The following is a 27,455-nucleotide window of genomic DNA, read 5'->3' as shown; positions in this document are numbered from 1 at the left end:
ATATGAATGACAGAGCCTAATAATGCAAATGCTGTGGGTTTAGCAAGGGTAAATGCCTATGAATCATCACTGGAGAGCATAAACTATGTAGGTAAAACCCTATTAGGGATCTCTGGATATTCTGATTCGTTGGTATAGGGTGGGTTTTTTTTTAGAGCTGAAACAGGTGAGTCTGAGTCACATCGTAAGTGAAGAGTGAATGCTTCCTTTGTACTTTCTAGCAGCTTATGGTGGGTTAAATGAAATCCCTGGAATGAATGAAAGAGGACGATATGTGAACTATCCACTTTTCAAAGGTTGTGTCTTACGGTGCAGTATTATTTTTGTTTGTTCAGCCTAAATCTTGTCCTCCTCATAAGTCTTGTGTATTTATTTGGCACAGGAATCCATATGCTTAAAGCATACTACTTCTGTTTCTGTGATAATACTTTTGGAACCAGGGGAAAGCTACAAAATTAGCAAGGAATAGGCCGGGTGTGGTGGCTCACACCTGTGATCCTAGCCCTTTGGGAGGGCGAGGTGGGCAGATCACAAGGTCAGGAGTAGAGGCCAGCCTGGCCAACATGGTGAAACCCCATCTCTACTAAAAATACAAAAATGAGCCGGGCTTGGTGGCAGGCGCCTGTAATCCCAGCTACTCAGGAGGCTGAGGCAGGAGAATTGCTTGAACCCAGGAGGCAGAGGTTGCAGTGAGCCGAGATCGTGCCAGTGCACTCCAGCCTGGTTGACAAGAACAAGATTCCGTCTCAAAAAAAAAAAAAATTAGCAAGGAATATATTATCTAGGAAATGAATACCTAGCTTCCATTAAATGGAAATATTGCTTCATATTCACACAGTCTTTAAACCCTGTGAAATGTGTTTCTTTGGAGGAGAGTTTATATAGCTACTGGATTCTTTTTTCAAAGGCTCAGCCCATAAACCTCTGAGTACTGATGTCAACTATAATTGTAATCACTGTCTTTTCAGGGTAATTGGGATACTTCTGGCAGCGAACTGAGTGAAGGGGAATTGGAAAAGCGCAGAAGAACCCTTTTGGAGCAACTGGATGATGATCAATAAATTATACCAAATATATGTTTACAGTATGATTTAAAGTCTGATTCAGACCAGGGACTCTATTTTAAGTTCAACTGAAATAACACTGGGTTTTAATTATATCACAGGAAAAAAAGTGCATTTAAGTATTGTTATCGTGGACTTTATAAAAGCAAAGGAAATTGAAAATAACTTTTGATTCTGTATCAAGAATCATATTTTCATACAGTCATAACTGTCTTTCTGTGACCCTTTCACAGGGCACTGTAGGATGGATTAAAGGTGGCAATTTACTGATAACTGCAGATGTCTCTACTTTGTTCTAAAATCTAAGTCATGAGGTGATTTGATTTACTTTATAGAAGCTGGATTTTGAAGATATAATGAAAAATTTTTTGATAATATAGTAGTACAAAAAAAGCACCAGCAACTGATAAAAACTGCTTTTTTGTGCACTACCCAACTGGTTAAAGCCAATGTGATCTTTTATGGTGAAACTCCTAAGAAACAGGTGGTTTTGCTGGAAACTTGGTAGACCCTTAATTATAGTGGTGCTAATGAGCACTACTGTAATATAAAGCCACCATTATTTTTTATCAAACATCTGAATACATTTTACAAAGGCTATTGTGAGGGCATTATTTTGAGCATCTATTTTGAGGTGATGTTTAAAAAAACTTTAACATCAAATCAAATTGTAAATTAATTTAAATATATTGCCTTAAGGACCTACTAAAGAATGTGCCACCAGACTTTAAGTGATAGTTGCAATATCCTTGTCTAAAAAAAAAAAAAAAAGTTAAACATTTTCTTTAACAGTTGTCTTTTTTTTCTAAATTCAGTCTTTCTCTTGCTTTTTTTTCCCCGCTATTGAGGAAGTATTTTGCCTTCCCTACTCACTGAGAAGTATTGACTTCGTGGTACACATTCTAAAGCATTTCTGATTTGAATATTTTTGTACATTTTTATCAATTATTAAACCTTCTCTTCTAGTGTGTACTAGTATTTATTTCTACTTAAACTGCTCAGCTCTAAAGAAATTGTATGATCATTTTAAAGGTACTAAATCCCTGAAATTTTGCTTCATCCTACCCACACCGCTAGTTTACTTTCCTTTTTTAATATTTAAGAATATTAAAATCAGTGCACTTGAGGTCCCTAGATTTGTTTTTCACCTATGAATTTTTTACAGACTATTTTAGAGAGGCTGTGGTTTGAAGACAGAATACTCTTTACATGCTAACTTTTGAAGGTTGGTAATGTAATTTATACTATTTTCCTTCAGTGCAGGAGATTTTTTAAGTAAATAAGTAAACTTTAGCACCTATTCTTTGGTATTATCTGTGTTATTCTTTTAATGTGTACACTTGAAGAGATCCTATTTCAAGTTGGGATTTAGAAGAACAAAAAGTTTTTTTCTTACCCATCCTATTGAGTTTTGAAAGTGGGCCTGACCAGAGTGTCTCTTTCCCATTTTGCCCCGTTTGAATTAAATATAATGTCTACTCTTTAAAGGCTGAAGGCGGGTGGGTGGGTGAGGGGATTGTTTCTCATTTTGTCTCCCAAGTCATTTTTCTGCTGTGAAATATGACCAGGCTTGTAGGAAGACTCATCTTGGAGAAAATGTGAAGTAATCAAATTGCTTGAGATTAGTCTCCTACTGTATATTAGAGCCAAAACACATAGTAACTTTGGCAACAGGGAGTTGTCTAGACTCAATTTTCAGAGGTCCCATTGTAGTGAGTTAATATTGCTAATCATGTCAATCACTTGACATGGAAGTCAGTGGCAAATCTTTAAAGTATGCATTTGATACTGGCAAATATATACTAGTGATGTTTCACAAAAGAATCTTAGAATCTGTAAAAAACATTAATTACTTCCATGAATGATTTCTAAAGTACAACTTTAAAGTTTTGATTTTTCTATTTAAATAAAAAGCTATTGATGTGTTTTAGCATGTCCTCAAAATAGATTCCTGTATTTCTTACAGAGATAATCTTACTATAACCGCAAATCCCTACAATATAAACAATATAAAGTTTCCCTGTAGTTCACCCATGAAAATTATTTGACTTAAAAACAACCATAGTAGTAAACCAATTGCAATTCAAAATGCAACATCCTTGCCATAAAAGATGTAATTTAAGTGACTGTGATCCTTTGTCTACCTTTCAGGATCCCATCAAATGGGATTTAGTTGCCAGAAAGATACTTGACAGTCTGAAGGCACAGGTGATAAGATTTTGTTCTCTGTGAATATTTTTAAACTAATAGGTTATGTTTTTAAATCTTCAATTTGGTAAAAACTGAAACGTCTTGGAATATTGGTTCTATTAGAGTTAAATATGTTAAAACAGGAAAGTGTGTTTATTTTCAGATAAGGGGAATTTATACTTTTCATTAAAGCCTTGGAGTCTTAGGAAAATGTTGAGGGTTTGTCTTCCCTCGGTGTCATTAATACTAATGAACTATTAGATCAGATTCACTTATACATTTAATATCATAGTTATTCAGAATCAGGACTTTAAATATTTTTTTCTCCCAGTTCATATTTCTTTGTGTGAAAATTGAATTTGTATGAAAAGTTAGATAATTAAGCTGATCAAGTATGAAGTATACACTCTTCCTAAGTGAATTTAAATAATGTAATGCTTTTAAATAAAAGCAGTGGTCCCACCACATTTTTTTCAACATAGTAGCTGGCATTTTGTTATCATTAGCCAGAGTAGCTTCAGCATATAAGTTATTGATGTTTTCCAACTTCAAAAGTGCATTTTATGCCTCCCAGTAAATTTGATAAGGATTTGTCACAGCTTTGTCATCTTTTGACTTTTGCTTATGGGCCTCACTTCGTACAGCTATAACATGAAAAAGGATTGTCCTAAAGTAAGGGAATCAGTTAATGGTAGGATGAAGAAACTGTAAAAACTCCTAGAAAAAAATCTGTGTGCATTTTTCTGGAAAGTTTTCAGTTTCAAACTGTGTAATTCAGTTTTCATTCAATTATATAATTTGGTTATATGCTTTAAAAAACATTTGTCTAAATGTTCCCGGTTTTCTTCTGGTCTTACAGCTGAGTGCTGGCTATGCAGCCACTCTTATTTTTGCATCCAGAAAGGAGTAACCCCTTTATATGAAGAGTTTTTTTTTTTTTAAGCTTAGATGCTATGTAAGAGAAAACTATTTGTAATCACATAGTACCCAGGGAGGAGTGATGAATGCTTTTTTAAAAAAGGATATTTAAGTATATTATGTAATTTAAATGTAAATTATAAAACTAAAAAACTTCAGCTTTTAAAACTGTTTCTAAACAAAATGAAGCAAAGTACATTAATTCCTTCTATCTTAAATCTGAGACTTTTTATTTTCCTTTGGGTATATATTTCTGTCAGTGTTAGGTAGATTTTAATTCAACCATCCTACATTCTCTACATAAAATTACACTCATTTTACATGAAAGCAAAATAATGTCTTACTTTCATGGAACTGTTCTAACAGGCTTATAATCTCATTCTGTGCTTCTGGTAATGGCGTATACCAGTCTGATGATTCTTATCATCCTTATTCTTACATTACTCTTCCAATTGTTTCGACTTTAACTGGTGGTCATGTAAGTTCCTCGGTGGCAGGGATTTATCTGGTTCATTTACTGTTACATATCCTTGTAGGATAGGACAGTGCCTGGCATATAATAGGCACTTTTGGAATGAATGTAAAATACTAGTTGAAATATGTATTCATCTGGCATCCATGGTACCCATCATCTGTATTAAAGGGCTTAAAAAAGCATCATTGCAATAAACCATACTAACCCACCACTAAAGTCACAGTCATAATTGAAGTGCACCCAAAATAAGGTCTAGTGACTGTACCTTAGCTTTTACTTCAGACATGTCCAAAACTTGTGAGAACATACAATTTAAAGTTGAAAACTAATCATTTTGGGCTATTTTTGAATAGGGCTGAAACATGGTGACATGTCAGGCACTCAGTTTTTTGGAGCTGTCTTAAACGTGAGGTGGAAAGTAAGATGATTTTGCTCTAATTACCCACACATTCTCCCTAACCCTCAATTTTAAGACACCTAGCTATAATAGCTTAAGACTATCAAAACTGCTTTTGTGATTCTCAGTAGGATCTAGTTCAAACCCATCTCAGTGCTAGTGATTGGTAATTGTTAATTTGATGGTAATTACCCTACTTGTAAAGTTGACATTCATACTGGCTAATCCTTCCTGCCCCTAGTCGTGGACAAATGAAACAGTGAGTGGCTGGTGAATTAGATCAAATTCAAACTAAGCCATTCCTTGATGCTATTCTTCACTGCTGTTCCTTAGGGTATCTAAATGTGTTATTTATAAACATTTTTGGGGGCTCCTGCCTGCAAACTTCAGTAGGTGTTGGCCTTCCCCACCTCTACAACTGAGCCAAGGACTTGTTCTGAAAGGTGAGTAATAAGGGACCAAGGTTTCTATTTTCTGTGTTTGTAATTACCAGATTTTCACCTCTGTTTATATATTATTCTGATGTAAAGAACCTCATAGTTATATAAAATTAGACCTTTTGTAAATAAATATAATTTATTAGAAAAAATGGTATCATCTTTTACTAAATTGGATTTGTGTCAGTTTTTTCCTTTAAGCACCACTCAGGCAGCAAGCTCTATGCTGTGAGAGTTGCTGGAGGCCCACGTTATGTTTTCTCAGTGTAATTCCTCTTTTTCTTGATAAAAAGACTTAAAAAAAAAAAAAAAACCCATCACTTATTTCATGTACATGTTTGTTTCTTGCTTCAAATTTTTCTTGGGCATAGATGGGCTATTAGTTTAAAAAGAAATGGAAAAACAAATCCTTTTGATGAAATCTGGTAAATTCATCTTTGGAGACATTTCTGATAAAAATTAGGAAATACATTAGGGCTAAGAAGAGTTTTATCAAACATTAAAATAGGTATGTGTGGCTGGGCACAATGGTTTGTGCCTGTAATCCCAACACTTGGGGAGGACGAGGCAGGCAGATCACTTGAGCTCAGGAGTTTGAGACCAGCCTGGGCAACACGGCAAAACCCTATTTCTAGAAAAATTAGCCAGGTGTGGCTGTGCGTGTCTATAGTGCCAGCTACTCGGGAGGCTGAAGTAGGAGGATGGCTTGAGCCCGAGAGGCAGAGGTTGCCCTGAGCCGAGATTGTAGCACTGCATTCCATCCTAGGTTATAGAGCCAGACCTTGTCTGTCTAACAAACAAAATGTGGATTATGGAGCGAGTATAAGTAAGTGTATCTATTTTCCAGTGTAAAATCACCTCATTCTACAGAGAAGATTCCAGTATGTTGAACCAAAGCAGAGTCAGTGTTGGGTATCAAGCCCCGTTCTATTGAGAGCAGAGTTGAGTCAGGATGGCCACTGGGCACTGCCGTGAATTTCAGTGTTAGATGATGGGGAGTGGGGAACGGGGAACGTGAGTATTTAATTCAAAGTCATTGGTAAATACCTTTTAAAAGAAAGATGAATGTTACTCTGTCTGCCTCATTTGAACTTAACTGCTGTAGTTGAGTTTGAAAACATTCTGAATTTGTGGAATATTAAAAGATTTTTCTTTCTTTTACCATTAGGCACCAGTCTGATGGTAAAACAAACTAGAGATCCTTACTGATCACAAGACTTTTTCTCTCTTTCATAAAATAAAGCTTCTAACAAACACATTTACATTTTATAACTGGTTTAGTGGAAAGTGCACTGAATTGGGAACAAAAGACCTAAGGCTTTATTATAGGCATTTATTAGATTGCACCCTGGGCAAGTCAGTTTGCTGAGTCAGTTTCCCAATGTGCACAACAGTGTTAAATACCTCACAGGCTTCTTGTGAGGAATAAAGATTATTGCCTTTAATCTGTAAGCAGCTGTGTGTGACCAATGCAAAGTACACTGTGGTAGTTGTGACAATAATTATATATTATAATTCCTTAAATGACTGACTATAATTTATATGCCTCTAAATTTAAGCCACTTGAAAGGTATTCTAAAATTCAAAATTTTCCTTGTTTCCATAAAAAGAACATATGAAATGTTACACATAAACTTTTGATGACTGGGAGTTTTATTACAACTGTTTGTGCAGTGGGGGCCAAACTGCTTGTGTACCTTGCCAACTGGTATGGTTATTGGGTGCAGGGTTAACTATGCAGTTAATACATAGCCTATTATCTTTATTTGTACAACATCCTAATTGAAACATTTGGTGGGGCTGCTGGGGGCATTGTGGCATTTCACCAAACAAAGGTGCTGTTGTTTATCCAGAAGGTGTATGTATGTTTATAAATGCAATTTTGGAGATGTAGTCTCACTTCCAAGATCCATTGTCTATGTTTTATATAGCAAGCGGTCAAGAGTTCCCATAGGGAGGAATCCTTCGTGAAGTTTACCAAGTATATTTGGATTCTGAGTTCAAATAGCAAGATATATCTGTTTCTAGAAGGTAAGTCTACATAATATTGCTAAAACCCCCTAAATTGTACCATTGAAAGATTACGACATATTACAGAATAGTAGTGTAAATAGTTTATTTGCTCATATGCCATGAAAAGACCAGAAAAGTAACATGAATTGCTTTTATAAAACATTCTAATATTGCTAAGAAGCAGGCCCATTAATAGACAAACAGAAAAGAACATGCCAACATTGTCTGTTTGTAGATGGTTAATAAATAGGCAATTATTTTAATATATATATGTCAGCATTGAACTTTGGAAAACAGCTGCTTTGTAGTGGAAGTCCAACTTGGTCAAATTGCTATTTTTAATCAAAGTGAATGTTGAGTCCACAGAAAGACAAAATCTTGGCATGTTCTTTTTAAAGTACACATTTATGGGAATGTGCCCGCAGGTGGCAGTTTAATCTTTCTGTAAATAGGTACACTAAAGTGAAATGTGGTAGGTAACTTGTTCCCTAAACTGTCCTTGTAGTTAAATATATATATTAAAAAAAAAACTATAAGTTAAAATAACATTCAGATTGTATAGCATAGGCTGATGCATTTTAAAACAATATTTACAATATTACCCAGAGGCTTAGGTGGGAATTAAAGAGAAGTGTAAAAACCATAAAAAACTGCACCGATTTTATAGCAAAATATCTGTACATTTAAAAAGATCATATAACTACACATCCAAGGAAAAGGGACCTTCACCAAGGGGTTCACATAAGCACAACATAAAATAGGAACTTCAGCGGTTAAATACTATACAATAAACTTTACAATTAATATATTGATGTACCAAGAAGATAAGCCAGAAGCAGAATGTATATTATGAAAAGTACAAATTTAGCTTCAGTCCAGTTTTTGACTTTGGAATGGATCAAGTGCCCTGCCAGAGAGGAAGGAAAAATAACAGTGGCTTAGTAGGCCTAGTCCCATTACGTATTATTTAAGCTTCATACCATGTTAATACTTTTCAGCAACTTAAACTGCAATTCTCCATAAGCAGTCTGGGAAATGCATGAACAAGTTAGCCTCGATACACGATGCCAAGTGTATCTTCTCAAATTTACAAAAAATAAGAAAAAATTGCGATTGTCAGAGGAGAATAAGGCCAGGTTCCTAACACTACTCTGCTAGCAGATGTAACCTTGAATGCTTGTTGATAGAGCTAGTAAACTTCCTTGCAAGGCACCAATTTCTGTTCTCAGAATTAATAATGGTCCTCAGAAATGCTAATGCTGATTACTGAGATGTTAATTTTAATGCTAATAAATACACTTGCATTATTTAAAAAGCTGCCTCTAGCTGAAGAACACAGTACTGCAAATAAGTCTTCTACACTGTATCCCCACATTCACACCGGTGAGTGCCTCTCACAGGGCATCCTTCTCTAGCACAGAAGTAGCAGAATGTGAAACTGGAAACAAAGCATTGAGTGACTTTTGTGCCACTGCAATTGCATCCTGTTTGCACTTTGCCAGGGCCTGGTTATAGACAAAAGGAGTTTCATCATGTGACTTTTCCTTCTTCCAAGTTGCAAGTAAAATACAAAGTTGATGGATATGGCTAAAACAAAATTCCTTCAAAGACATCTCAGCAAAGGACCCACAGCAGATGCATTGATGTTATTTACAACATCAGGAAACCAGGTGGGCCATGATGGGACAATCACAATGGCAGGTAATGAGTTTAATAAGAACTTTACATTTTGGTTAAAAAAACAATAACATACTGGTGTAAAAAGATACCTAATCAAATCAAATCCTATTGCTTTGATTAATCTGAACAGGTACTTCCATTTTTAGGCACTTGTTAACAAGGGTTGAAAGGAGAGCTCATTTTAAAATTCTTTTGTGTTTGCTAAATCTGAGCCCTTAAGAATATTTTTTTGTGTGTTCAAGGCTGCAGTTAAATGGTAGCACATAAAGTTCATGTGGGCAGTTTCATTCACGCACACCCTGTATTCATGCAGGCCGGTCTCAGGTTCACATTGTTATTTCGGCACCATTAACAGAACGCAAGTTCTGATCATCAAAGCGCCGCCTGACGCTTCTCCTCACCGCATCGGCTCGTCTGTATGGTTGGTTTCTAAGATCTGTAAAGGGGAGAGTGCCAGTGAGAGAACAGCAACCTTTAATAGCATGTGTCTAAGCAAGACAAAGGCCAGCTGGCAGCCAATCAAAGCAGCTTGTGTAGAAAAGTCAGCTAATGGGCCCTTCAAACTCACCGAGCATTGAATCAAAGACATAAAACATTTGCCTTCAATATTTACAATCAAACAAAACAGGATGTAATACTGGTAGGATTCTAGGACTTTGAGAGAAAAATATATAGATTATTTCTGTCACTGGCCAGAGCCTAGCTGAAGTCTTTTTTTGAAATGTTTCTTAAATTAGAAGCAGCTGTAGCTTAATTTTTTTGTTTTGTTTTTATTCTGGAAGCCTGAATGAATAAACAGTAATTGCAATAAATTTTAAACTGCAAAATTAATAAAGCAGACTGTCCTGTCCCATCTTTTCCTCGCAGTTTTAACAAGAACCTAAAGACTTTCAGTTTGCAGATAAGGGCTGCTATTATTTTCATTCCATTAAGCTAGCTGAGTTTATTATTTTGTAAATTTTAAACAAAATGATGTTCAATTAACCATTAAATCTAAACCAAAATAATAATCTATTCCCTGGCATCCTTTTCTGCCACCTATTTTTTTTTAAGAAATGGGGTCTTGTTATGTTGTCCAGGCCAGACTTGAACCAGTCTCAAGCGATTCTCCCACCTCAGCCTCCTGAGAAGTGGGGACTACTGAGCTCTACCACCCAATATTTTTTATGTTACGTCAGCAAGAAGAAGTTGTGTGGGCCCTCCTGCATAAGAAAATCCTTGTTAAATGACTGAGTCAATCACTGCATACCAGTCCAAATAGGCATTGCTCTGTCAGGATGAAGTGGGAGGAGCAGAGGAATTTTATACAAGAACTCAGTATGAAGGCATGCTTTCTTGAGTAAGTCAGGTAGCTAGCCAGCAGGCTAGGCTATGCAGCCTCCCTTTGATGAAGTCAGGGCATAGTGAAAAAAGTAAAGCAGGCTTTATACTTTTCCTCTTGTTTAATTAGTATTTACTTCCCTTTCATTAACTTAGTATTGTTGACTTCTGCTAGAATACATGCTATCTTTAGAAAAGGAAATACAAACAACAGAATTAAACCAAATTGAATCTTTTGTATCCCCTTATTTACTCAACAAGTTGAAAATGGAGCTGATGGACCACATTTGACCCACAGAATCTTTGCTCCACTGTGCGCCCCCTCCCCTCACATGTACAGTTTCCTGATGTTTAAATTGGTAATCAACATAAAGACCAGGGTTTCTGGCTTCTTTTGAAAAACTGGAAGATCTGGCAAAACCGGGCTCCAGTTCCTACACAGCAAAAAGAAGCTGGAGCTAAGATCTGTGCTCTAGGTTCAGCACAGTTCCTACCAGGCCTGTTACCTTCCTGGCTCCTTGACTCATTGGAATTTGTGTGACCCTGCCCTACTCTTTTCTGGGGGGGGGGGGGTTGTGAGGGGAGGACAGTCTCTGTCACTGAGGCTGGAGTGTAGTAGTGGTGGATCTCTGCTCACTGCAGCACCCACCTCCTGGGCTCAAGGGATCCACACACCTCAGCCTCCTGGGTAGCTGGGCTACAGGCATTTGCCACCATGCCTGGCTAACTTTCGTTTTTTTTGTTTTTTTTTTTTTTTTTTTTGTAGAGACGGGGGTTTTGCTTCATTGCCCAGGGTGATCTTGAACTCAAGAGATTTGCCCGCCTCGGCCTCCCAAAGTGCTGGGATTACAGATTACAGGTGTGAGCCACTATGCCCAGCCTCTACTCTTAAATTTAAGGAAAAAATAGTTTTGTATACCCCAATCCTCTCAAGCCTCTGCTTCCTAGCCCACACTGGTAATGGAAGGCCAGAATTACACTTTTGCCTCATATGCAGCTTTGTGGTTCTTCATCCTCTGAGCAATTAGTTCTAAAGATCTTAATCCTTTAAAGGCTGTAATGTTACCTGGCCAGGACCTGCTTTCAGTCGCTTCAGATCAAAATGGGTTTAACTGAGTAACTCAAAGGCCAAGACAGGGGTAAGGGAAGGACAGCCCAACACTCAAAGCAAATACAATCATCAGCAAATACCCTTGCCCAAGCCATCACACTTGAGAACTTAAAAGCAGGCCGAGAAAGAGTCCAATAGAGAGGCTCAATCCCTGCATCATTGGAATGTGAGGTACAAAAACTCCCTGGTCAGATTCTCACCAGTATTACCCTCAGCCATAGATTGAAACCATTGATCTGCATACAGAGAGAGGAGGAAGCTAAGTAAAAAGTGATGCTTGCCAGCTCTGTGTATCCTCCACCACCGGTGTGCTAGAAGAAATCCTTACCCTCGAGTGAACATTTGGAAATTTAGTGATATTATTCTTCTTTAAGGCTAAACAGAAAAAAACAAAAACACAAAATGATGGTTAAGAAAAAATGGGATGAAAATGGAAAGCAACTCAATTTAGTGCTCAACACTCCCAGGCATGTTAGCCAACAGAAGAAGAGAATGGGAAGCCATTACTACAAGAAGTGTTAGATCAAATAAGGGAAGGATGAGTGCATCTTCCCACCCAGCTCTCTGACCACCCAGTTCCAAGCTGCTTTGAAGATTGGCTCCAGAAAGATATAGTCCAGCAGCAAAACTGATAGCAAACATCAGCCAAGCAGATGACAGTTTTCTAGCATGTTAATAAGCACTGGTGGGTAAGTACACTGCAGAGCAGGCAATGACACTCTATGTCCTTTGATATCAGAGATAGAAGAACATACATAAGTGCAATTCATAGAATAGTTATGCCACAAAATAAACACATACCCAATTCCATGTCAATCTCAGCATAGGATTCAATGGCTATGTCCATTTAGAGTATGTGCTTCCCTTGTCTCTTTTCTAATCAACTAGATACTGGAGAGAAGTTCATTTCTTATTAGGCATCAAAAACTGTGCCCAGGGAGTTACTTTGAAAAGTTTGATCCTTTTTCTTCCCCCCCAATTTAAAAACAGTGGCATTTTCCAATGATATTTGCTGTTAGTATTTCTGGTGCCACCATCCTGACCAAAGAAGCAGGTCAAGATATGATCTGATCACAGAAGAAATAGCCTGGGTTTGACATGGAACAGAGCTACCGGTGAAGATGCGTGAATGAGATAAGACAGTGGGAGGACCTAAGCCTTTGTATTGATGTCCTGCCTCACAGCTTTGCTCCAACATGGAATTACTGATAGTTGAACATGGGCATGACATTCAGAAGGAATAGAGGTGGCCTACTAAAGTAGGGTGTCATAAAGCTATGGATTGCCTATATCTACATATACAAGCTAGGTTAAAAGGGCTCCCTGTGTTAAGCTTGTATTACGAGTTCCATCATGCTATGGACGTATAAGAGACTTAAGAAAGGCCTGATTTGCATCTGTGCTAGTTCACAGTTCCTTCTGCAAGTCATTTTGCACTTTAGAGCACTTTGCATTCCTGAGCACTTTCATATGGCAGGTGATTATGCTATCAAAGCATATTAACTGGGTATAGGATAAAAGGGCTAGGTTAATATCTGTAAGCCTACTTAGAACAGTATGTTTTGGGTTTTTTGTTTGTTTGTTTTTTTGAGACAGGGTCTCACTCTGTTGCTGAGGCTGGAGTGCAGTGGTGGGATCTCCACTCGCTGCAACCTCCACCTCCTGGGCTCAAGCAATGCTCCCAACACAGCCTCCCAGGTAGATGGGACTACAAGTGTGCACCACCACGCCCAGCTGATTTTTGTATTTTTTGTAAAGATGGGGCTTCACTATGTTACCCAGGCTGGTCTCAAACTCCTGGGCTCAAGTGATCCTTTTGCCTCAGCCTCTCAAAGTACTGGAATTACAGGCATGTGCCACTGCATCCAACCTGAACACAGTAAGTTCTTAACACACGTTAGGTATAGCAGTTATTGTTATTAATGGATATGTTGAAGGACATTAGCTCAAAAATCTTATAAGCAATCTACTTGGTACCAATCCTGATTCTCAAAGAAGTGCTCTTACTATTTTTGCTCTATTTTTCTGAAAATTTCTGTGAACAATTCTATGAATTCAACTGTCAAACACACCCAGACTTTTACAGCAATGTGAATACATACATGTATTGAAAGTGGCAGTGAGTGAGCAATAATAATTGAAATGCAAAACCATGCAGCATGAGAACAACACAAAATATAACATGATGGAGATGGCAATTCCATGCTAGCATGTTGGTGGGCCCTGACAGACACACAGAGGGGGACATAAGACATCAAAAAACCTGTAGCAACCTTTTAAGAGCATCAGGTGAGAAAGAGTAATAGTTTAGTAATGGTATTCCTCAGTGAGAACAGGTTCGCAGAAAAACCGAGAGCCACGCTTGGCGGTGCGAGCAGTAAAGGGCACAGTCTTCAGCACTGCATTGAAAATGACAGCCAAACAACACAAACAGAAGAGAATAAAAAGCCAAGATCTATTGCATTAGTACATGGTTAGTGCATTGTTAATCATACCTGGGGATGGGGGTGGGGGAGACGGGCAGGAAAGGGGGAAGGCAATATATACTCAAGTTCATAAAGGTACAAAGGAATTTATCTGGGGCTTTGGGGTGGGTCAGAAAATGAAAAATACTCCAAGGAGGATAAAAACTGCCCTATAAACAGATACTCATTCCCCTCTTCTAGTAGATTAATGACTTAGATCAAGCAAATAGAAAATGTACATTCCATTCATTTTATAAAGCCAGGTGTAATTGGGATGGAGGACATACTAATGAAAAAGGAACTCCAAGTTCTTTGGTTTTTGTGTTTGTTTTGTTTTGTTTTTTTGAGACAGAGTCTCCCTCTGTTGCCCAGGCTGGAATGCAGTGGCACGATCTCAGCTCACTGCAACTTCCACCTCCCAGGTTCGAGCAATTTCCTGTCTCGGCCTCCCAAGTAGCTGGGATTACAGATACCAGCCACCATGCCCGGCTAAGATTTTTGTATTTTTAGTAGAGATGGGGTTTCACCATGTGGCCAGGCTGGTTTCGAAGTCCTGACCTCAAGTGATCCACCTGCCTCACCCTCCCAAAGTGCTTAGGATTACAGGCATGGGCCACCTCACCCGGCCAGGAACTCCAAGTTCTTAATGAGCAAGGCTGGATGCTTCCCTAACTACAAGTTCATTTTATGGCACTGAGACCAAAAAGTGCTTACCTAGGAAGGAGCTCTGCTCCTGGTCTTGCTCAGGGTGGAGTTTCTCCCCCAGCATGGAGGAGACAAGGAGAGTGCTACAATGAAGGTTTTATCTGGGGGGCATCTATAAGCCACTGCACTATGTACACTGAGAGACCAATAGGCACACCTGTGCAGAGTGTGTGTGCCATGTGTAGAGTGGCGTTTTCATCAGCCACTTACTATCTAAGACCTACACTGCTTTAATCTGGAAGGGAATTCATTATTGACTTCCTTTTTAATCTATCTAATCTACCTAATCACCTAACCTATGTATTTAATTTCCCTGGGTTTGAGCTGTTGAGAAAAAAATTTGTGGTTTTGACCATTTAGGATCCCAATGTACAATGTTCACTAAGCTATAACAAGAAATGAGACAGGCTGGGCACGGTGGCTCACGCCTGTAATCCCAGCACTTTGGGTGGCCGAGGCAGGCAGATCACGAGGTCAGGAGATCGAGACCATCCTGGCTAACACGGTGAAACCCCATCTCTACTAAAAATACAAAAAATTAGCCAGGCGTGGTGGTGGGCACCTGTAGTCCCAGCTACTGGGGAGGCTGAGGCAGAAGAATGGCGTGAACCCAGGAGGCGGAGCTTGCAGTGAGCTGAGATAGCACCACTGCACTCCAGCCTGGGCAACAGAATAAGACTCCATCTCAAAAAAAAAAAAGAAATGAGACATCAAGACTCTAGGAATTCTATTTTTAAAAATCAGGTCAATTGGGGAAATGTGAACTAACGACTAGATACTTGATATTAAGGGATTCTCAGATGTGATAATGGTGTAAAGTATGTTTTTGTTTTTATTTTTTAAGAGTCCTCATCTTTTGAGGATACATACTGAAATATTTCCAAGTGAAATTCTACGTCTTGGTTGTCCAGGGTTGGATATGGGGGTAGGTAGAGTGTACCTGTAACAAGATTGGCCATGAGTTCGTAATTGTTGAAATGGATGAGGGATACATGGGACCTCATCATACTATTTTCAGTACATCTGCATATTATTGGACTGTCCCATTATAAAAAAGTTGTAAGCATCTGGAAGCTTATAAGCAACATTCATGTGCAACAGACATGAAAGAAAAGTCACTTGCTGCCTCTACAACTAGTGCGCAAGTTATTATTCTGATCTGTAAAAGGAAGTACAGAAATTTGGGAGAATTGGTTCGAGGAGATAGCATTACGCTAACTTAATCAGACAAGAACCAGGCTGGGTTAACACACAATTCTTGGCTGATAAAACCAGTTCCCAACCCTGGGCTGGAAGCCTGTTGGCTCACCCAAATTAAAGTACCTACTGACTTCAGTTACTTTGAATTGAGTAAAGACGCTCTTAAAGAGCATCCATGGACTGTGATTAGTACATTGCTGAATGGGTCTTGTCTACAGTGTTTATTAATCAGGCAGGTGGCTAGGTGTGGCCACGAGGAAAAAAAAAATGGAGTATGATGACATATCAATAACAATGGAAATCCTTTAAATGAAGGAGCTCTGCTGAAACCTACAGGGTTCCAATGCAGAGTATTGGGGCAGTATACATGGTGCTGTAAATGGACTTCAAAGACTCTCTGCATCACCCTGGGTGTGAATAAAGTCAACTAATGAACTTGACAACCCTGGACAAAAGAAGCTGCAAAATCTGCATGCATCCCAGTCTAGATGAGGCCAGTGGGATCTCCATGGGCCACAATGAAGAAGTATCTTTTACCTGTGATAATATCTTCAATGGCACCATCTTTTCCCTCATATACATGTCTGTTATCTTTAACTTGTCGTCTTCTTAATTCTGCAATTAACTCTTGCTGCTGCCTCTTTGATTTATGAGAAGGAGACTGAGAAGAAAGAAGGGCAGAGATTAGTGAGGCCAACACCCATTAGGAGTTTGTGAAAATCCAAAATGTGCCTGAACATTATGTTACTAATAAGCAGCTTCGGCCAAAAACACACACACATCCCACATTCTGCTCAAATGCAGAAAACTCAAGCTTCTGGGAAGGAAACAAAAACTTTCACTGACGAACACACAAAACTTCACCTGGCAGCAACAAGAAGGCTGGAGTCTACAGCAACAAGAGGCAACTGGTAATGACCATAGACGTCTTAAACTGTGTTGCCAGGGATCACAATGAAGACAACTTTGGACTGCCAGCCTTTATGCTCTTTACCTACTAACGAGGTTGCCGTCCATGAAATGTTCCCTCCATTCCTGCTAGCAAGTCCCTCCAGCTATCAAGGCCAGCACCAATGGGCATCTGCATAAAGCCTTCTCCGGATGCTAAGCCCTCTGGTCACTGGGTCATCTGGTGTGGCCTCTCTGTATATCTGACTAAGTTCCAGATGTCTGTAAGCTTGGATATGCTACACAAACATGCTCTTAGCCTCATTCCAGTGGTTGCAGAACAAAGTAATCAATTAGCATATTTCCATTTGCCAAGTGTCCAGACACCAGAAGGAAGTGATCAGGATCCTGGGCACACCTGGCTTGCTGGTCCTTCCTATGGCTTGCTCTGAAGAGCCCTCTCAGCCTCTCCTCACGGACCTGTCTCATGAGCGTGGTACTTCTTACCTTTGGATCCTGCTGCTCCATCAGAGCTTCTTGCTCTAAGAGTTTTTCCATGAGAGCTTGTTCCTGCTTTTTCCTCAGCTCATTTTCCTCTTCTGCTTGCTGGGTAAATCAAAAGAACCAGAAAGATCATGTTAATGGAAATGAGAGCAGCCAAGATTTTTTAAAGTCATTCTTCAAGCATCCTTATTGAGTTGAGAATTACAATAAATGGAAGGTTGAGAAGATCTACACTTTATGCCTGTATTTAGCTCTGCTTCTGGGCTTCACTATCTGTCACATCTCTTTAAAAGCTGGGAGCTGAGATTCATCTCATCCAGAAGTCCTTTCCTGATGATCGCTCCCTGTATGAACTTTCTCTTAGTCTCTCTCCTACACACTGGTGGGCACCTACCATCCTGGCAGCTGTGCTCAGTGATTTTGTTTTCCTTTCAGAGACAGTCTGCCTACCTAGAGCTCCTCTGATAGCAGGATCTAAGATTCTTCTGCCTTCTGCCTATTGTTAGGGGAAAACCCTCATTTCTTTTCGGGGCCTCACCACAGTGACACTCTTGGACTCTCCCATGCCTCACTCCTTCCCAAGGGAGGCAGTGTGACTAGTCTGATGAATCTAGAAGAAAGTGAATAGGCTCACCTCAGCTCAGCCCTCTTGGGCACTCTTTCTTTTGAAGCCGGCCTCCCCGAAGAGACCTCTAGTTGTCAAGCTGTGAACTGATGGATAGGTCATCTACCTAATTTGCAGCTGAAGTAGAAGGTCACAGACACCACATCCTCCAGCCCAGCTGTTATCAGTAATAAAGTTTACATTTGGGTCTCCACTCCTTTTGTTTTCATTTTGGTCTATATGAGAGGGATGATGTCCTAAAACCCCAACCTCTGCCTACAAAGTCCCTAGGTGAGTGCCAGGCTAGAAGGCTATTCATCATGTATAGGGCAAGAAACACATCCTGGCAGTCACATCACTGCCTGGCACATGCTTCACTGAATCAGCTGTGAAGATCACAGGGAGGAACAGTGAAGTGGAAGGAGCACACTGATGGACAGGCTGGGACCTCCAACACAGCCCAGACCACCAAGGACAGCTTCTTTTTTCCTCTGCTCCACGCATATCCCTGCTGATGCCTCAGGCTTTGAGACAAACCCCAGCCACTTCCCAACCTGTCTTAGCCGATTTTAAAATATATTTTCTCTTTTGACCTTAGACTTACAAGTTTTTATGTGAAAAAAATGGCACAGCAGATGACAAGGGCCATCACAGGCTATCTCTACAGCACATAAACACAGCCAGCCAGTGGGCTTGGGCTACCAAGCACTGCAGATGGCAGCAGTTGGTGGCCCGCAGCCTTCTCATCATGAGCAAATCCTCAGAGTCTGGCACACGGAGTTTGTGCTGTGTTTCTGTTCACCCTGACTGCCACAGACATGTTCCTTCTACCAGCAGCTTATAGCTCTACTGCTACATTAAGCCATGCTGAGGGAAGATGGGCTAGGAATATTTTGACTTTCTGAGTTTTAGTAAAAGGCCCGATAATGCTTTTTCAGAGCCTTCAGCCCCTAGTGGTGTTAGGGAAGTGTCCCCCTATTTCCAACGGGACTTCTCAAAAGTGTGGAGAACCCTGCCACATTCCTCCTCCCCTCTGCAATAAACATTCTTCCTTCCTCCACCAATGTTATCAGTGCTACATGCAGACAAGCCTGGAGGATATAGAATGAGGTGTTTCCAAGGTCAGCTAAAATCTTCTAACAGCCTTCTTGTAATTTCTCAAATGGACAAATCCTTCTGATACATGTCTCTTTGCGTCATAGGCTTTTTCAAGACCACAGCCCTGGATTATGTCCAAGAGGGCCTCCCATTTAAAGGAAGGGCCACTTATTGATCCACACAAAGAAACAGAGAGTGCCCATCCTTAAAAGCACCATCCTTCAGTCCATACTAGAGAAATGCTGGTCTAAGAGGTCCTAACCCCTGTGCTATGACTTACACAAGCAGGCTCTCCTTAACTTCAGCTGTATCATGCACCTTCGCCACAGCCCACAGCTCACTTCTACCCATTAAACAATTCCACAAGAGGCCTGGATTTTCAAGTCCTTCACCTTGCCTGCCTAGGTGAACAGTCAATGGGGCAGCAATGTCTTGGAGCATCTCCCTTGCCCCAAGGGGGCTGCCAAGAGCTTTGTTTTCTGGCTGAGGCAGAGGACTGGCTAGGTGGAGAAAGGGACCATAATGTCCCTCAGCCTCCACAGAGCTAGGGACTGCTGTCTCATGAATGCCACCCAGATCTGCTGTCCACAGGAACTGGGAGGCCTCTGCAGAGAGCTGGGACTCAGACACATCTCAAGGAGGGCAATTGCTTGAGAAACAAGGGCAAGGAGGGCCTTAACATATACCTTATATGCTTTCACAAATCGGACAAAGACAGGAAAGAAGACAGAGGGTGGTGTTGTCTTGGGGTTTTCTCCAAAATACTTCACAACATCATCAAAGGCATCCTGTGAAGAAGCAAATTTTTCTTGAGTTTCATTAGTTTGGCATTTGAACTGGACGCTCTGAGGGGAACGCTGATGCAAAGCAGCAGCCACGAGACAGAGCTCCCATGGCCTTGCGTTGCTGCACCTCCCTTAGCTCCCAAGATTGCCTAACACCTCTGTGTTTCCTCCAAATGCCTCAGCAGAGGCAATCCGAGGAATGCAATAGTGGGGCACAGGAATTCATCTGCAGGACCTCCTGCCACTTCTACACACATGCATGCATGCATGCACGCACACACACATGCACACACACACCCCACATACAAAACAAGGAAACCTTTCTTACAAGAGTTTCCAAAGGCCATGGCAGAACCCCTTAAAACCAACAAGGTCAAAAGGGATCTTAGTCACTCTGACCCTAAATTCCACTTCCTTGCTTCAACACTCCCTATGACAGCCTCACACAGGGGACACTCAGTCTCTGCCTGAACTCTTCCATGATACAAGACTGCCCCAAACCAGAGGCCCTTCCACTGAATCTGCTGAGTCCTCATCCCCCAACTTTGCCTCTGCCTCTTCTGATAGTGTACTGTTCATTCTGTTTTGCAGGCCTGCCTATCTATCAGCAACCCCCAGTATAGTGTAAGATTTTCAAGGACAAGATCTACAGAAACCCAATACACAGGGAACACTGCTTTGCCAAGCACAGGCCTGACGCATGTGGGCTGAACTGAATACAGGACCCACACTGGAGTGGGTATTGAAGTGAAAGGGGAGGGGGAGGGGACAGGGTAAAGAGCCCCAGATTAGAAAAGGACAATGAGGACGGGGCCCTTCCAAGAATAACCCTGGGAATGGTCCCCCCGTAATAAATAATAGCTACACGAGAAAGCTACCCTCCACAAACAGAGGGAAATGGAACATTTCTCCCCAAATACAGGGCCTGCACCACAGGCAGCTTTAATGGATACAGCCTCTTCACAGGTTTCAGGGGCACCGATACTTGCCTGTGCAATCTTGGCATCATCCTGCAGCTTCTTCAGCTTCCCCTCATTGTTGAGGATGAACTCCTTCAGCAGCGTGTTATGGTCATGCATGGTGTACTCTCTCTTGGTCAAGTCCATTCCCCTCTGGAGCTCCTTGACATCCAGCAAAACATTCTCAAGGGAGACTGAAGCAGAGAAAGAACATCCCAGTGAAACTCAATGGGGAAAGTCACAACCACAGCGAGTCTGGCTGCTGGGCCAAGTTCTCAGGAGATTCTTAGGCTTACTCAAGGTCCCTAAACCTAGCTTGCAGCTTTTGGCACAGAGATCTTTTAATACAAAGAAGCATTATAAGCACTATATTAAATTCTTTGCGTGCACTAGTTCATTTGCATCATTAGCTCATTTTGTCAACAAGCAAAAGCAGCATAAAGAGGTTCTGTGGCCTGCCCTTGGTCACACTGCTAGCAGGTGGCAGAGGAGTTCAGGTAACAACTGTGGACTCTAAATCCCACACTTGCACAAAACTATTTCATTTCTCTTACAAGAATAGCCTGTGGGTGGGCCCGTAGGCTCAGAAGTCCTTATCTGCAGCAAGCCTAAGGTTTTGTGTGTTTTAGAGACAAGGTCTCACAATGTCATCCAGGCTGGAGTGCAGTGGTTCCATCATAGCTCACTGCACCTTCAAACTCCTGCCCTGACTTTCCAAAGTGTTGGGATTACAGACATGAGCCACTGTCTAGCCTATTATCTTTTAGCCTCTGCCTAACATTTTCAACTCTTTTTGCATTTCTCTGACTCTCCAGCAGGGGGCAGCCTTTTGTCTGTTGCCCATAGGTTGTATTGATTACTAGCACCCAAAGCAGCCTTGCACAGCTTCTTTAACAACCCCTCCCTATTCAGAAAGGTTTAGTGTGAACCTTTCTGTCTGCAGCGTGGCCCCTCCTGGGACAGGCACTCCCCCAGAGCCTCCTGAGCAGCTTCTGTAGGACGTCGCTGGTACCCGAGGTACCAGCTCTGGGCCCCCTTGCCTGACTCAACTCTGCACATGGACAAATTATTGGTGCAAAAGTAACTGCAGTATTTGCTGAAATCTGCTGTTTGATATTGGAATACATCCTAAATCAATGTGGTTATGTTATACATCATTTTAATGCACACTTCTCTTTTTGCTAATGACGTATTACTTGCTGTTTGTATTTATTTTAGACTACGGAAATGACGTTAGACAAAAAGCAAATTCAAGCGATTTTCTTATTTGAGTTCAAAACAGGTTGTAAAGCAGTGAAGACAACTCGCAACATCAACAATGCATTTGGCAATGCATTTGGTGGTTCAAGAAGTTTTGCAAAGGACACGAGAGCCTTAAAGATGAAGAGCTTAGTGGCTGGCCATCAGAAGTTGATAACGACCAACTGAGAGCAATCATCGAAGCTGATCCTCTTGGAACCACAGAAGAAGTTGCTGAAGAACTCAACATCAACCATTCTACAGTCTTTTAAAGCAAATTTGAAAGGTGAAAAAGCTTGGTAAGTGGGTGCCTTATAAGCTGAGAGAAAACTTTTTTAAAAATCGTTGCTTTCAAGTGTCATCTTCTCTTCTATATAACAACAAACCATTTCTCAATCGGATTATGACGTGCAACAAAAAATGGATTTTATATGAGAATCAGCAATGACCAGCTCAGTGGCTGGACCAAGAAGAAGCTCCAAAGCACTTCCCAAAGCCAAACTTGCACCAAAAAAAGGTCATAGTCACCATTTGGTGGCCTGCTGCTGGTCTGATCCACTACAGCTTTCTGAATCCCAGAGAAACCGTGCATCTGAGAAGTATGCTCAGCAAATCAATGAGATGCACCCCAAACAGCAACGCCTGTAGCTAGTATTGGTCAACAGAAAGGGCCCAGTTCTCCACGACAACACCCAACCGCACATTGTACAACCAACACTTGAAAAGTTGAACAAATTGGGCTATGAAGCTTTGCCTCATCCGCCATATTCACCTGACCTCTTGCCAACCGACTACCACTTTTTCAAGCATCTCGACAACTTTTTGCAGGGAAAATGCTTCCACAACCAGCAGGATGCGGAAAATGCTTTCCAAGAGTTGTTGAATCTAGAAGCACGGATTTTTTTCACTACAGGAATAAACAAACATTTCTCATTGGCAAAAATGTGTTGATCTTAATGGTTCCTATTTTGATTACTAAAGATGTATTTTGTTTGCCTGTTTTTGAGACGGAGTCTCAGTCTTTTTGCCCAGGCTGGAGTGAAGTGGTGCAGTCTCAGCTCACTGCAACCTCTGCCTCCTGGGTTCAAGCAATTCTCCTGCCTCAGCCTCCCAAGTAGCTGGGATTACAGGTGTGTACCACCATGCCCAGCCAATTTTTGTATTTTTAGTAGAGACAGGGTTTCGCCATGTTGGCCAGGCTGGTCTCAAACTCCGGACCTCAAGTGATCTGCCTGCCTCAGCCTCCCAAAGTGCTAAGATTACATGAGCTACCACACCTGGCCATAATATAAGATATGTTTGAGCCTAGTTACAATGATTGATAATTCACGGTTCAAAATCACAACTGCTTTTGCACCAACCTACTAAAACAGTGCAGTAGGTTTTTCCCTCAGTAGACTCACACTGTCTTATCATCCTTGATTCTCTAATACTTATGATAGTGCCAAGTACATGGAGGGCACTCAAAGGTGTTCAGTGGATAAATGAAGGAGTGAGTGAACACGAGTGAAGGCATACAGAATCTGCGTCGGGCAACCTGGGCACCAGAGAGCAAACAGAAAGAACAGTTCTGCCAGGGAGCAACCCAGTGTCCCATTTTCCCCACCGATGTTTTTCAAATGACACCATTTGGACCAAACAAAATGAACTAGTACCCATTGGTCAGGCAGAAATTATAATAGCTTTTTAACATTTTTCTTAATTAGAATTGTGAGGTGTAAGAACTAATTTAGGCAAAGGGAAACTTAAAAGGAGGAAAATCACTTGGTCAGAACAGAAATTCTGCCTACTGTCTAAGTGAGCCCCAAACTCGCTCTAGGTCTACCCAGCCTGCGTCATATAGTTCTTCATAGTCAGAGAGTCATCTCCATCTGCCTCTCAGTCTCCACCACAGCTTCTGCAGCATTTATCCCCGTAACAGTGCATCATCTCATTCATTCATTTGTTCACTTGTTCATTCATTTCCAACATCCAATTTTCAGGTGCTGAGAGAAATAGAAAGATAAATAAAACCTGGTATACCCTTAAGAAGTGTACAGATTGGCCAGGCATGGTAACTCACACCTGTACTCCCGGCACTTTAGGAGGCTGAGGCGAGAGGATCACTTGAGCCTAGGAATTCAAGACCAGCCTAGGCAACATAGGGAGACCCCATCTCTACAAAAATTTTAAAAATTAGCTGGGCATAGTGGTGTGTGCCTGCGGTCCAAGCTCCTCAGGAGGCTGAGGTGGGAGGATCGTTTCAGCCTGGGAGGTCAGGACTACAGTGAGCTGTGATCATGTCACCGCGCTGTAGCATGGGCCACAGAGCAAGACCCTGTCAAAAAAAAAAAAAAAAAGAAGCGCACAGATTGCAATGAACATGCAAATTGTTGTAATACAATATGAGAAATCTTGTACGAGAGGGTAGACCAGAGTGTTCTTTAGTGAGAACACAGAAGCAGCAGCCATTTACCCTGGCTGAGTTAGAGAAGGCCTCACCCTCCAAAATTCCAGATGCCTGAGGTACCCCACAGGAATCTGAATTTATAATAAACACTGGCTGCTTATGGTTCGATATCACAATTTGAGAATCACAGCCTATAAATGACTGTAAGGTCAATCTGCGTATCATTCCTTTTTCTAATCGAATATGCTTTTGAGGGAACATGGTACATTGGATAATACACTTCATGAGAAGTAAGACCAGTTTTCTAGTCCTGTTTCTATCACTTTCTACTCGTGACTTTGGGCAAGACATTTAACCTCGAAAAATCTCAATTTTCTCACCTATAATAATGGAGATACTATTACCTTGTACATCCCAGCTATCTTAGAGTCACAGATGATTTAAATGAGAAAATTTATACCTGTCTTAGCAAAGTAGCAACCAAGAAGTGCTGATAATTTAACTAGTGCCCAGGCAAAGGCAAAATATTTACAACTACCACACTTGAGCAAGTAAAATGGCACAAAATCAAATTAAAAGTGTTTGCTGGGTGATGATTCTCAGATTCTCATTCTCACATTTCATACAACAGCAGCAGAATAAAAAGGGCAGTGAATAAAAGAGGGAAGGGACATGACGCTCAGTGGCCTGTGTCTTACAGAAAGGACACAGAGATCACCTTTACGCCCACGTTCTCTTCTGCTCTCAGGGGTGGACAACACCACGGCCTATGTGTTCCAGCTCAGCGTGTCTGACTTCTTAGCCTTGGCTTTTTTAATGGGTTCTGAAAAGTGTTTAAGCAGGGAATGGCTCCACCACAATTAAAGGCATTAAATACCCAAGACTAACAGTAATAGCTGAAATCAAGTACCTGCAGCAGCTTTTTCCACATAATGAAGCTCATTATAAAACAGGGACACTTGGTGATATTTTTCTTTCACCACATTGGATATATAGTGCAACAGTGTTTGCTTTCTGTCTGTTGACTTTGTATCTAAGAGCTGAAAACAAAAGGGAACATGGGTTAGGTACAAGAGTAAAGGGTAACAAGAGACCTACCCCTCAGGTGACGATTTCCCACCCAGAGTCATTAACTGAGTAACAGTCGCCCAACAGGCTGGAGCATTCCCAGAGGAGGGTCAGGATTCCATTTGTTCCTTAGTGAACCAGGCCACTGATGCTTAACTGGCTCGAGGACTTTCCAACCAGGGCACATGCTTAACTATGGGGATGACTCTATGCACCTAAGAATGGTTCACAGCTTTCCTCTACAGTAGTTCCTATTTACCCACAGGTTTACTTCCCATGGTTTCAGGAAACCCACAGGTTTCAGGTATCCAAAAATACTAAGTGGAAAATTCCAGAAATAAACAATTCATCAGATATGAATTGCGCACCACTCTGAGCAGCATGATAAAACCTCGCACGTGCCATTCCCATCCCCCCTAGACCGAGAATCACCCCTTTGTCAAGTGGATCCATGCTGTAAACATTACCTGCCATTAATCACTTAGTAGCCATCTGGGTTATCCGGTCAACTGCCACCTATTGCAGTGCTTGTGTTCAAGTAAGGTGTTTTATTTAACTGCTCTATTTTGAGATGGAGTCTCGCTCTGTCGCCCAGGGTGGAGTGCAGTGGCACAATCTTGGCTCACTACAACCTCCACCTCCTGGGTTCAAGTGATTCTCCTGCCTCAGCCTCCCGAGTAGCTGGGATTACAGGTGCCCGTGACCAAAAATTAGCCCAGCTAATTTTCCTATTTTTAGTAGAGACAGGGTTTCGCCATGTTGGCCAGGCTGCTCTCAAACTCCTGACCTCAGGTGATCCGCCCACCTCAGCCTCCCAAAGTGCTGGGATTACAGGTGTGAGCCACCATGCCTGGCCTATTTTATTTTTTAGTTATTGTGAATCTCTCATTGTGCCTAATTTATAAATTCAACTTTATAACAGATATGCATCTCTAGGAAAAAAAACAGTGTATATATAGGATTCAGTACTATCTGAGGTTTCAGGCATCCACTGGGGGTCTTGGATCACAGCCCCCATGGATAAGGGGGGCACTGATTACTGGACTTACATGAACTCTCCCAGCCCTGCATCTGCTATCCCACCTTCCTTGCCTTAAAAGCAGGACGGCTCTAATTTTAGTGCTCTTCGAAGTGAAGAGCCGGAGGAGAAATGGGGATGTAGAGCCAGCAGGTGCATGCAGGTGCCTCCTACACAGCAGGGCTCCTATGCTCCAGTTTTTACATTTAGCTTAGCCCCTCCCTTATTTCCTAGCCTGTGAAGACCTGAAACAGACATGCTTAACTGACCATGATCTGCTGGAGGCCAGAACTGTGACTGACTAGACACTCCTTATTAAATAACTAGCTCCCTGGTCTGGGGACTCAACCCATTGCCTAGCCTTCTCATGTGACAATCACATTAGGCCTGCACAGCCTGGAGGGAGTCCACGGAGGATTTTCTCTAGTCTTGTTCACATTAGTTAGGTGACTCTGAAAACTAGAGCACCTTGCATGCAACAACAACAACACAAATTTAAGAAAATATAGAAAAGTACTTACAAAAAGCAGTTTGAAAAAATTCCCTGATTCCATCCAACCTCTGCAATATTTTAACCTATTTCCATTCAGTCTTTCTCCCCACATAGTTTACTTAGCTGAAATTCAACTGTACATGCAAAGCATACCCTGCTTTCTTTTCTAAACACAAATCTTTCTTGGGACACTCTTCATCAGTATGTTAACGGTGGAAGAATAATAGTTCACTGTATTAACTAGTGTTACAGCACATTTAATCATTCCCACAGTTAGACCTTTAGATTGTTAATTTGCAATTATAAATAAAATACAGCATTCAAAATTCAGACACTTGAGAAAAAATTCCTGGAAATGGAAATACTGAATCAAAGGGTATGAGTAATTATAGGTTCTGTGTGCTCTCTGTCAAATGGTGTTTCAGAAAATTAGTA

The 27,455-nt window shown here is 41.0% G+C and overlaps 2 protein-coding genes across 18 annotated transcripts in view; one reads left to right on the top strand and one right to left on the bottom strand.

The window, feature by feature from the left end:
- Positions 1 to 2,032, top strand: part of PRPF40A (pre-mRNA processing factor 40 homolog A) — a 61,926-nt gene extending 59,894 nt beyond the window's left edge. For all 10 annotated transcript variants that reach the window (XM_054477202.2, XM_054477200.2, XM_054477199.2 and 7 more), the window contains one exon: positions 969 to 2,032. In XM_054477202.2, the coding sequence (XP_054333177.1) occupies positions 969 to 1,061 (93 nt within the window). In that variant the 3' untranslated portion in view covers positions 1,062 to 2,032. The remainder of the gene's footprint in view (positions 1 to 968) is intronic.
- A 5,550-nt stretch (positions 2,033 to 7,582) lies between these two features.
- The window catches only part of FMNL2 (formin like 2), a 314,076-nt gene continuing 294,203 nt past the window's right edge, over positions 7,583 to 27,455 (bottom strand). For 2 of the 8 annotated variants that reach the window (XM_054479309.2, XM_054479314.2), the window contains 7 exons: positions 25,352 to 25,481; positions 20,844 to 21,007; positions 19,756 to 19,857; positions 17,371 to 17,469; positions 16,513 to 16,636; positions 11,887 to 11,980; positions 7,583 to 9,610 (listed from right to left, as the gene is read on the bottom strand). In XM_054479309.2, the coding sequence (XP_054335284.1) occupies position 9,610; positions 11,887 to 11,980; positions 16,513 to 16,636; positions 17,371 to 17,469; positions 19,756 to 19,857; positions 20,844 to 21,007; positions 25,352 to 25,481 (714 nt within the window). In that variant the 3' untranslated portion in view covers positions 7,583 to 9,609. Of the gene's footprint in view, positions 9,611 to 11,886; positions 11,981 to 13,878; positions 14,005 to 16,512; positions 16,637 to 17,370; positions 17,470 to 19,755; positions 19,858 to 20,843; positions 21,008 to 25,351; positions 25,482 to 27,455 lie in introns of all 8 variants that reach the window. The other 6 variants (XM_054479313.2, XM_054479316.2, XM_054479310.2 and 3 more) reach the window with 3 other exon arrangements.

Source organism: Pongo pygmaeus, chromosome 11, assembly GCF_028885625.2.
Source record: "Pongo pygmaeus isolate AG05252 chromosome 11, NHGRI_mPonPyg2-v2.0_pri, whole genome shotgun sequence".
Classification (NCBI taxonomy): domain Eukaryota; kingdom Metazoa; phylum Chordata; class Mammalia; order Primates; family Hominidae; genus Pongo; species Pongo pygmaeus.
The sequence above is the reverse complement of the archived record's forward strand: the minus strand, read 5'-3'. Positions and strand labels throughout refer to the sequence as shown.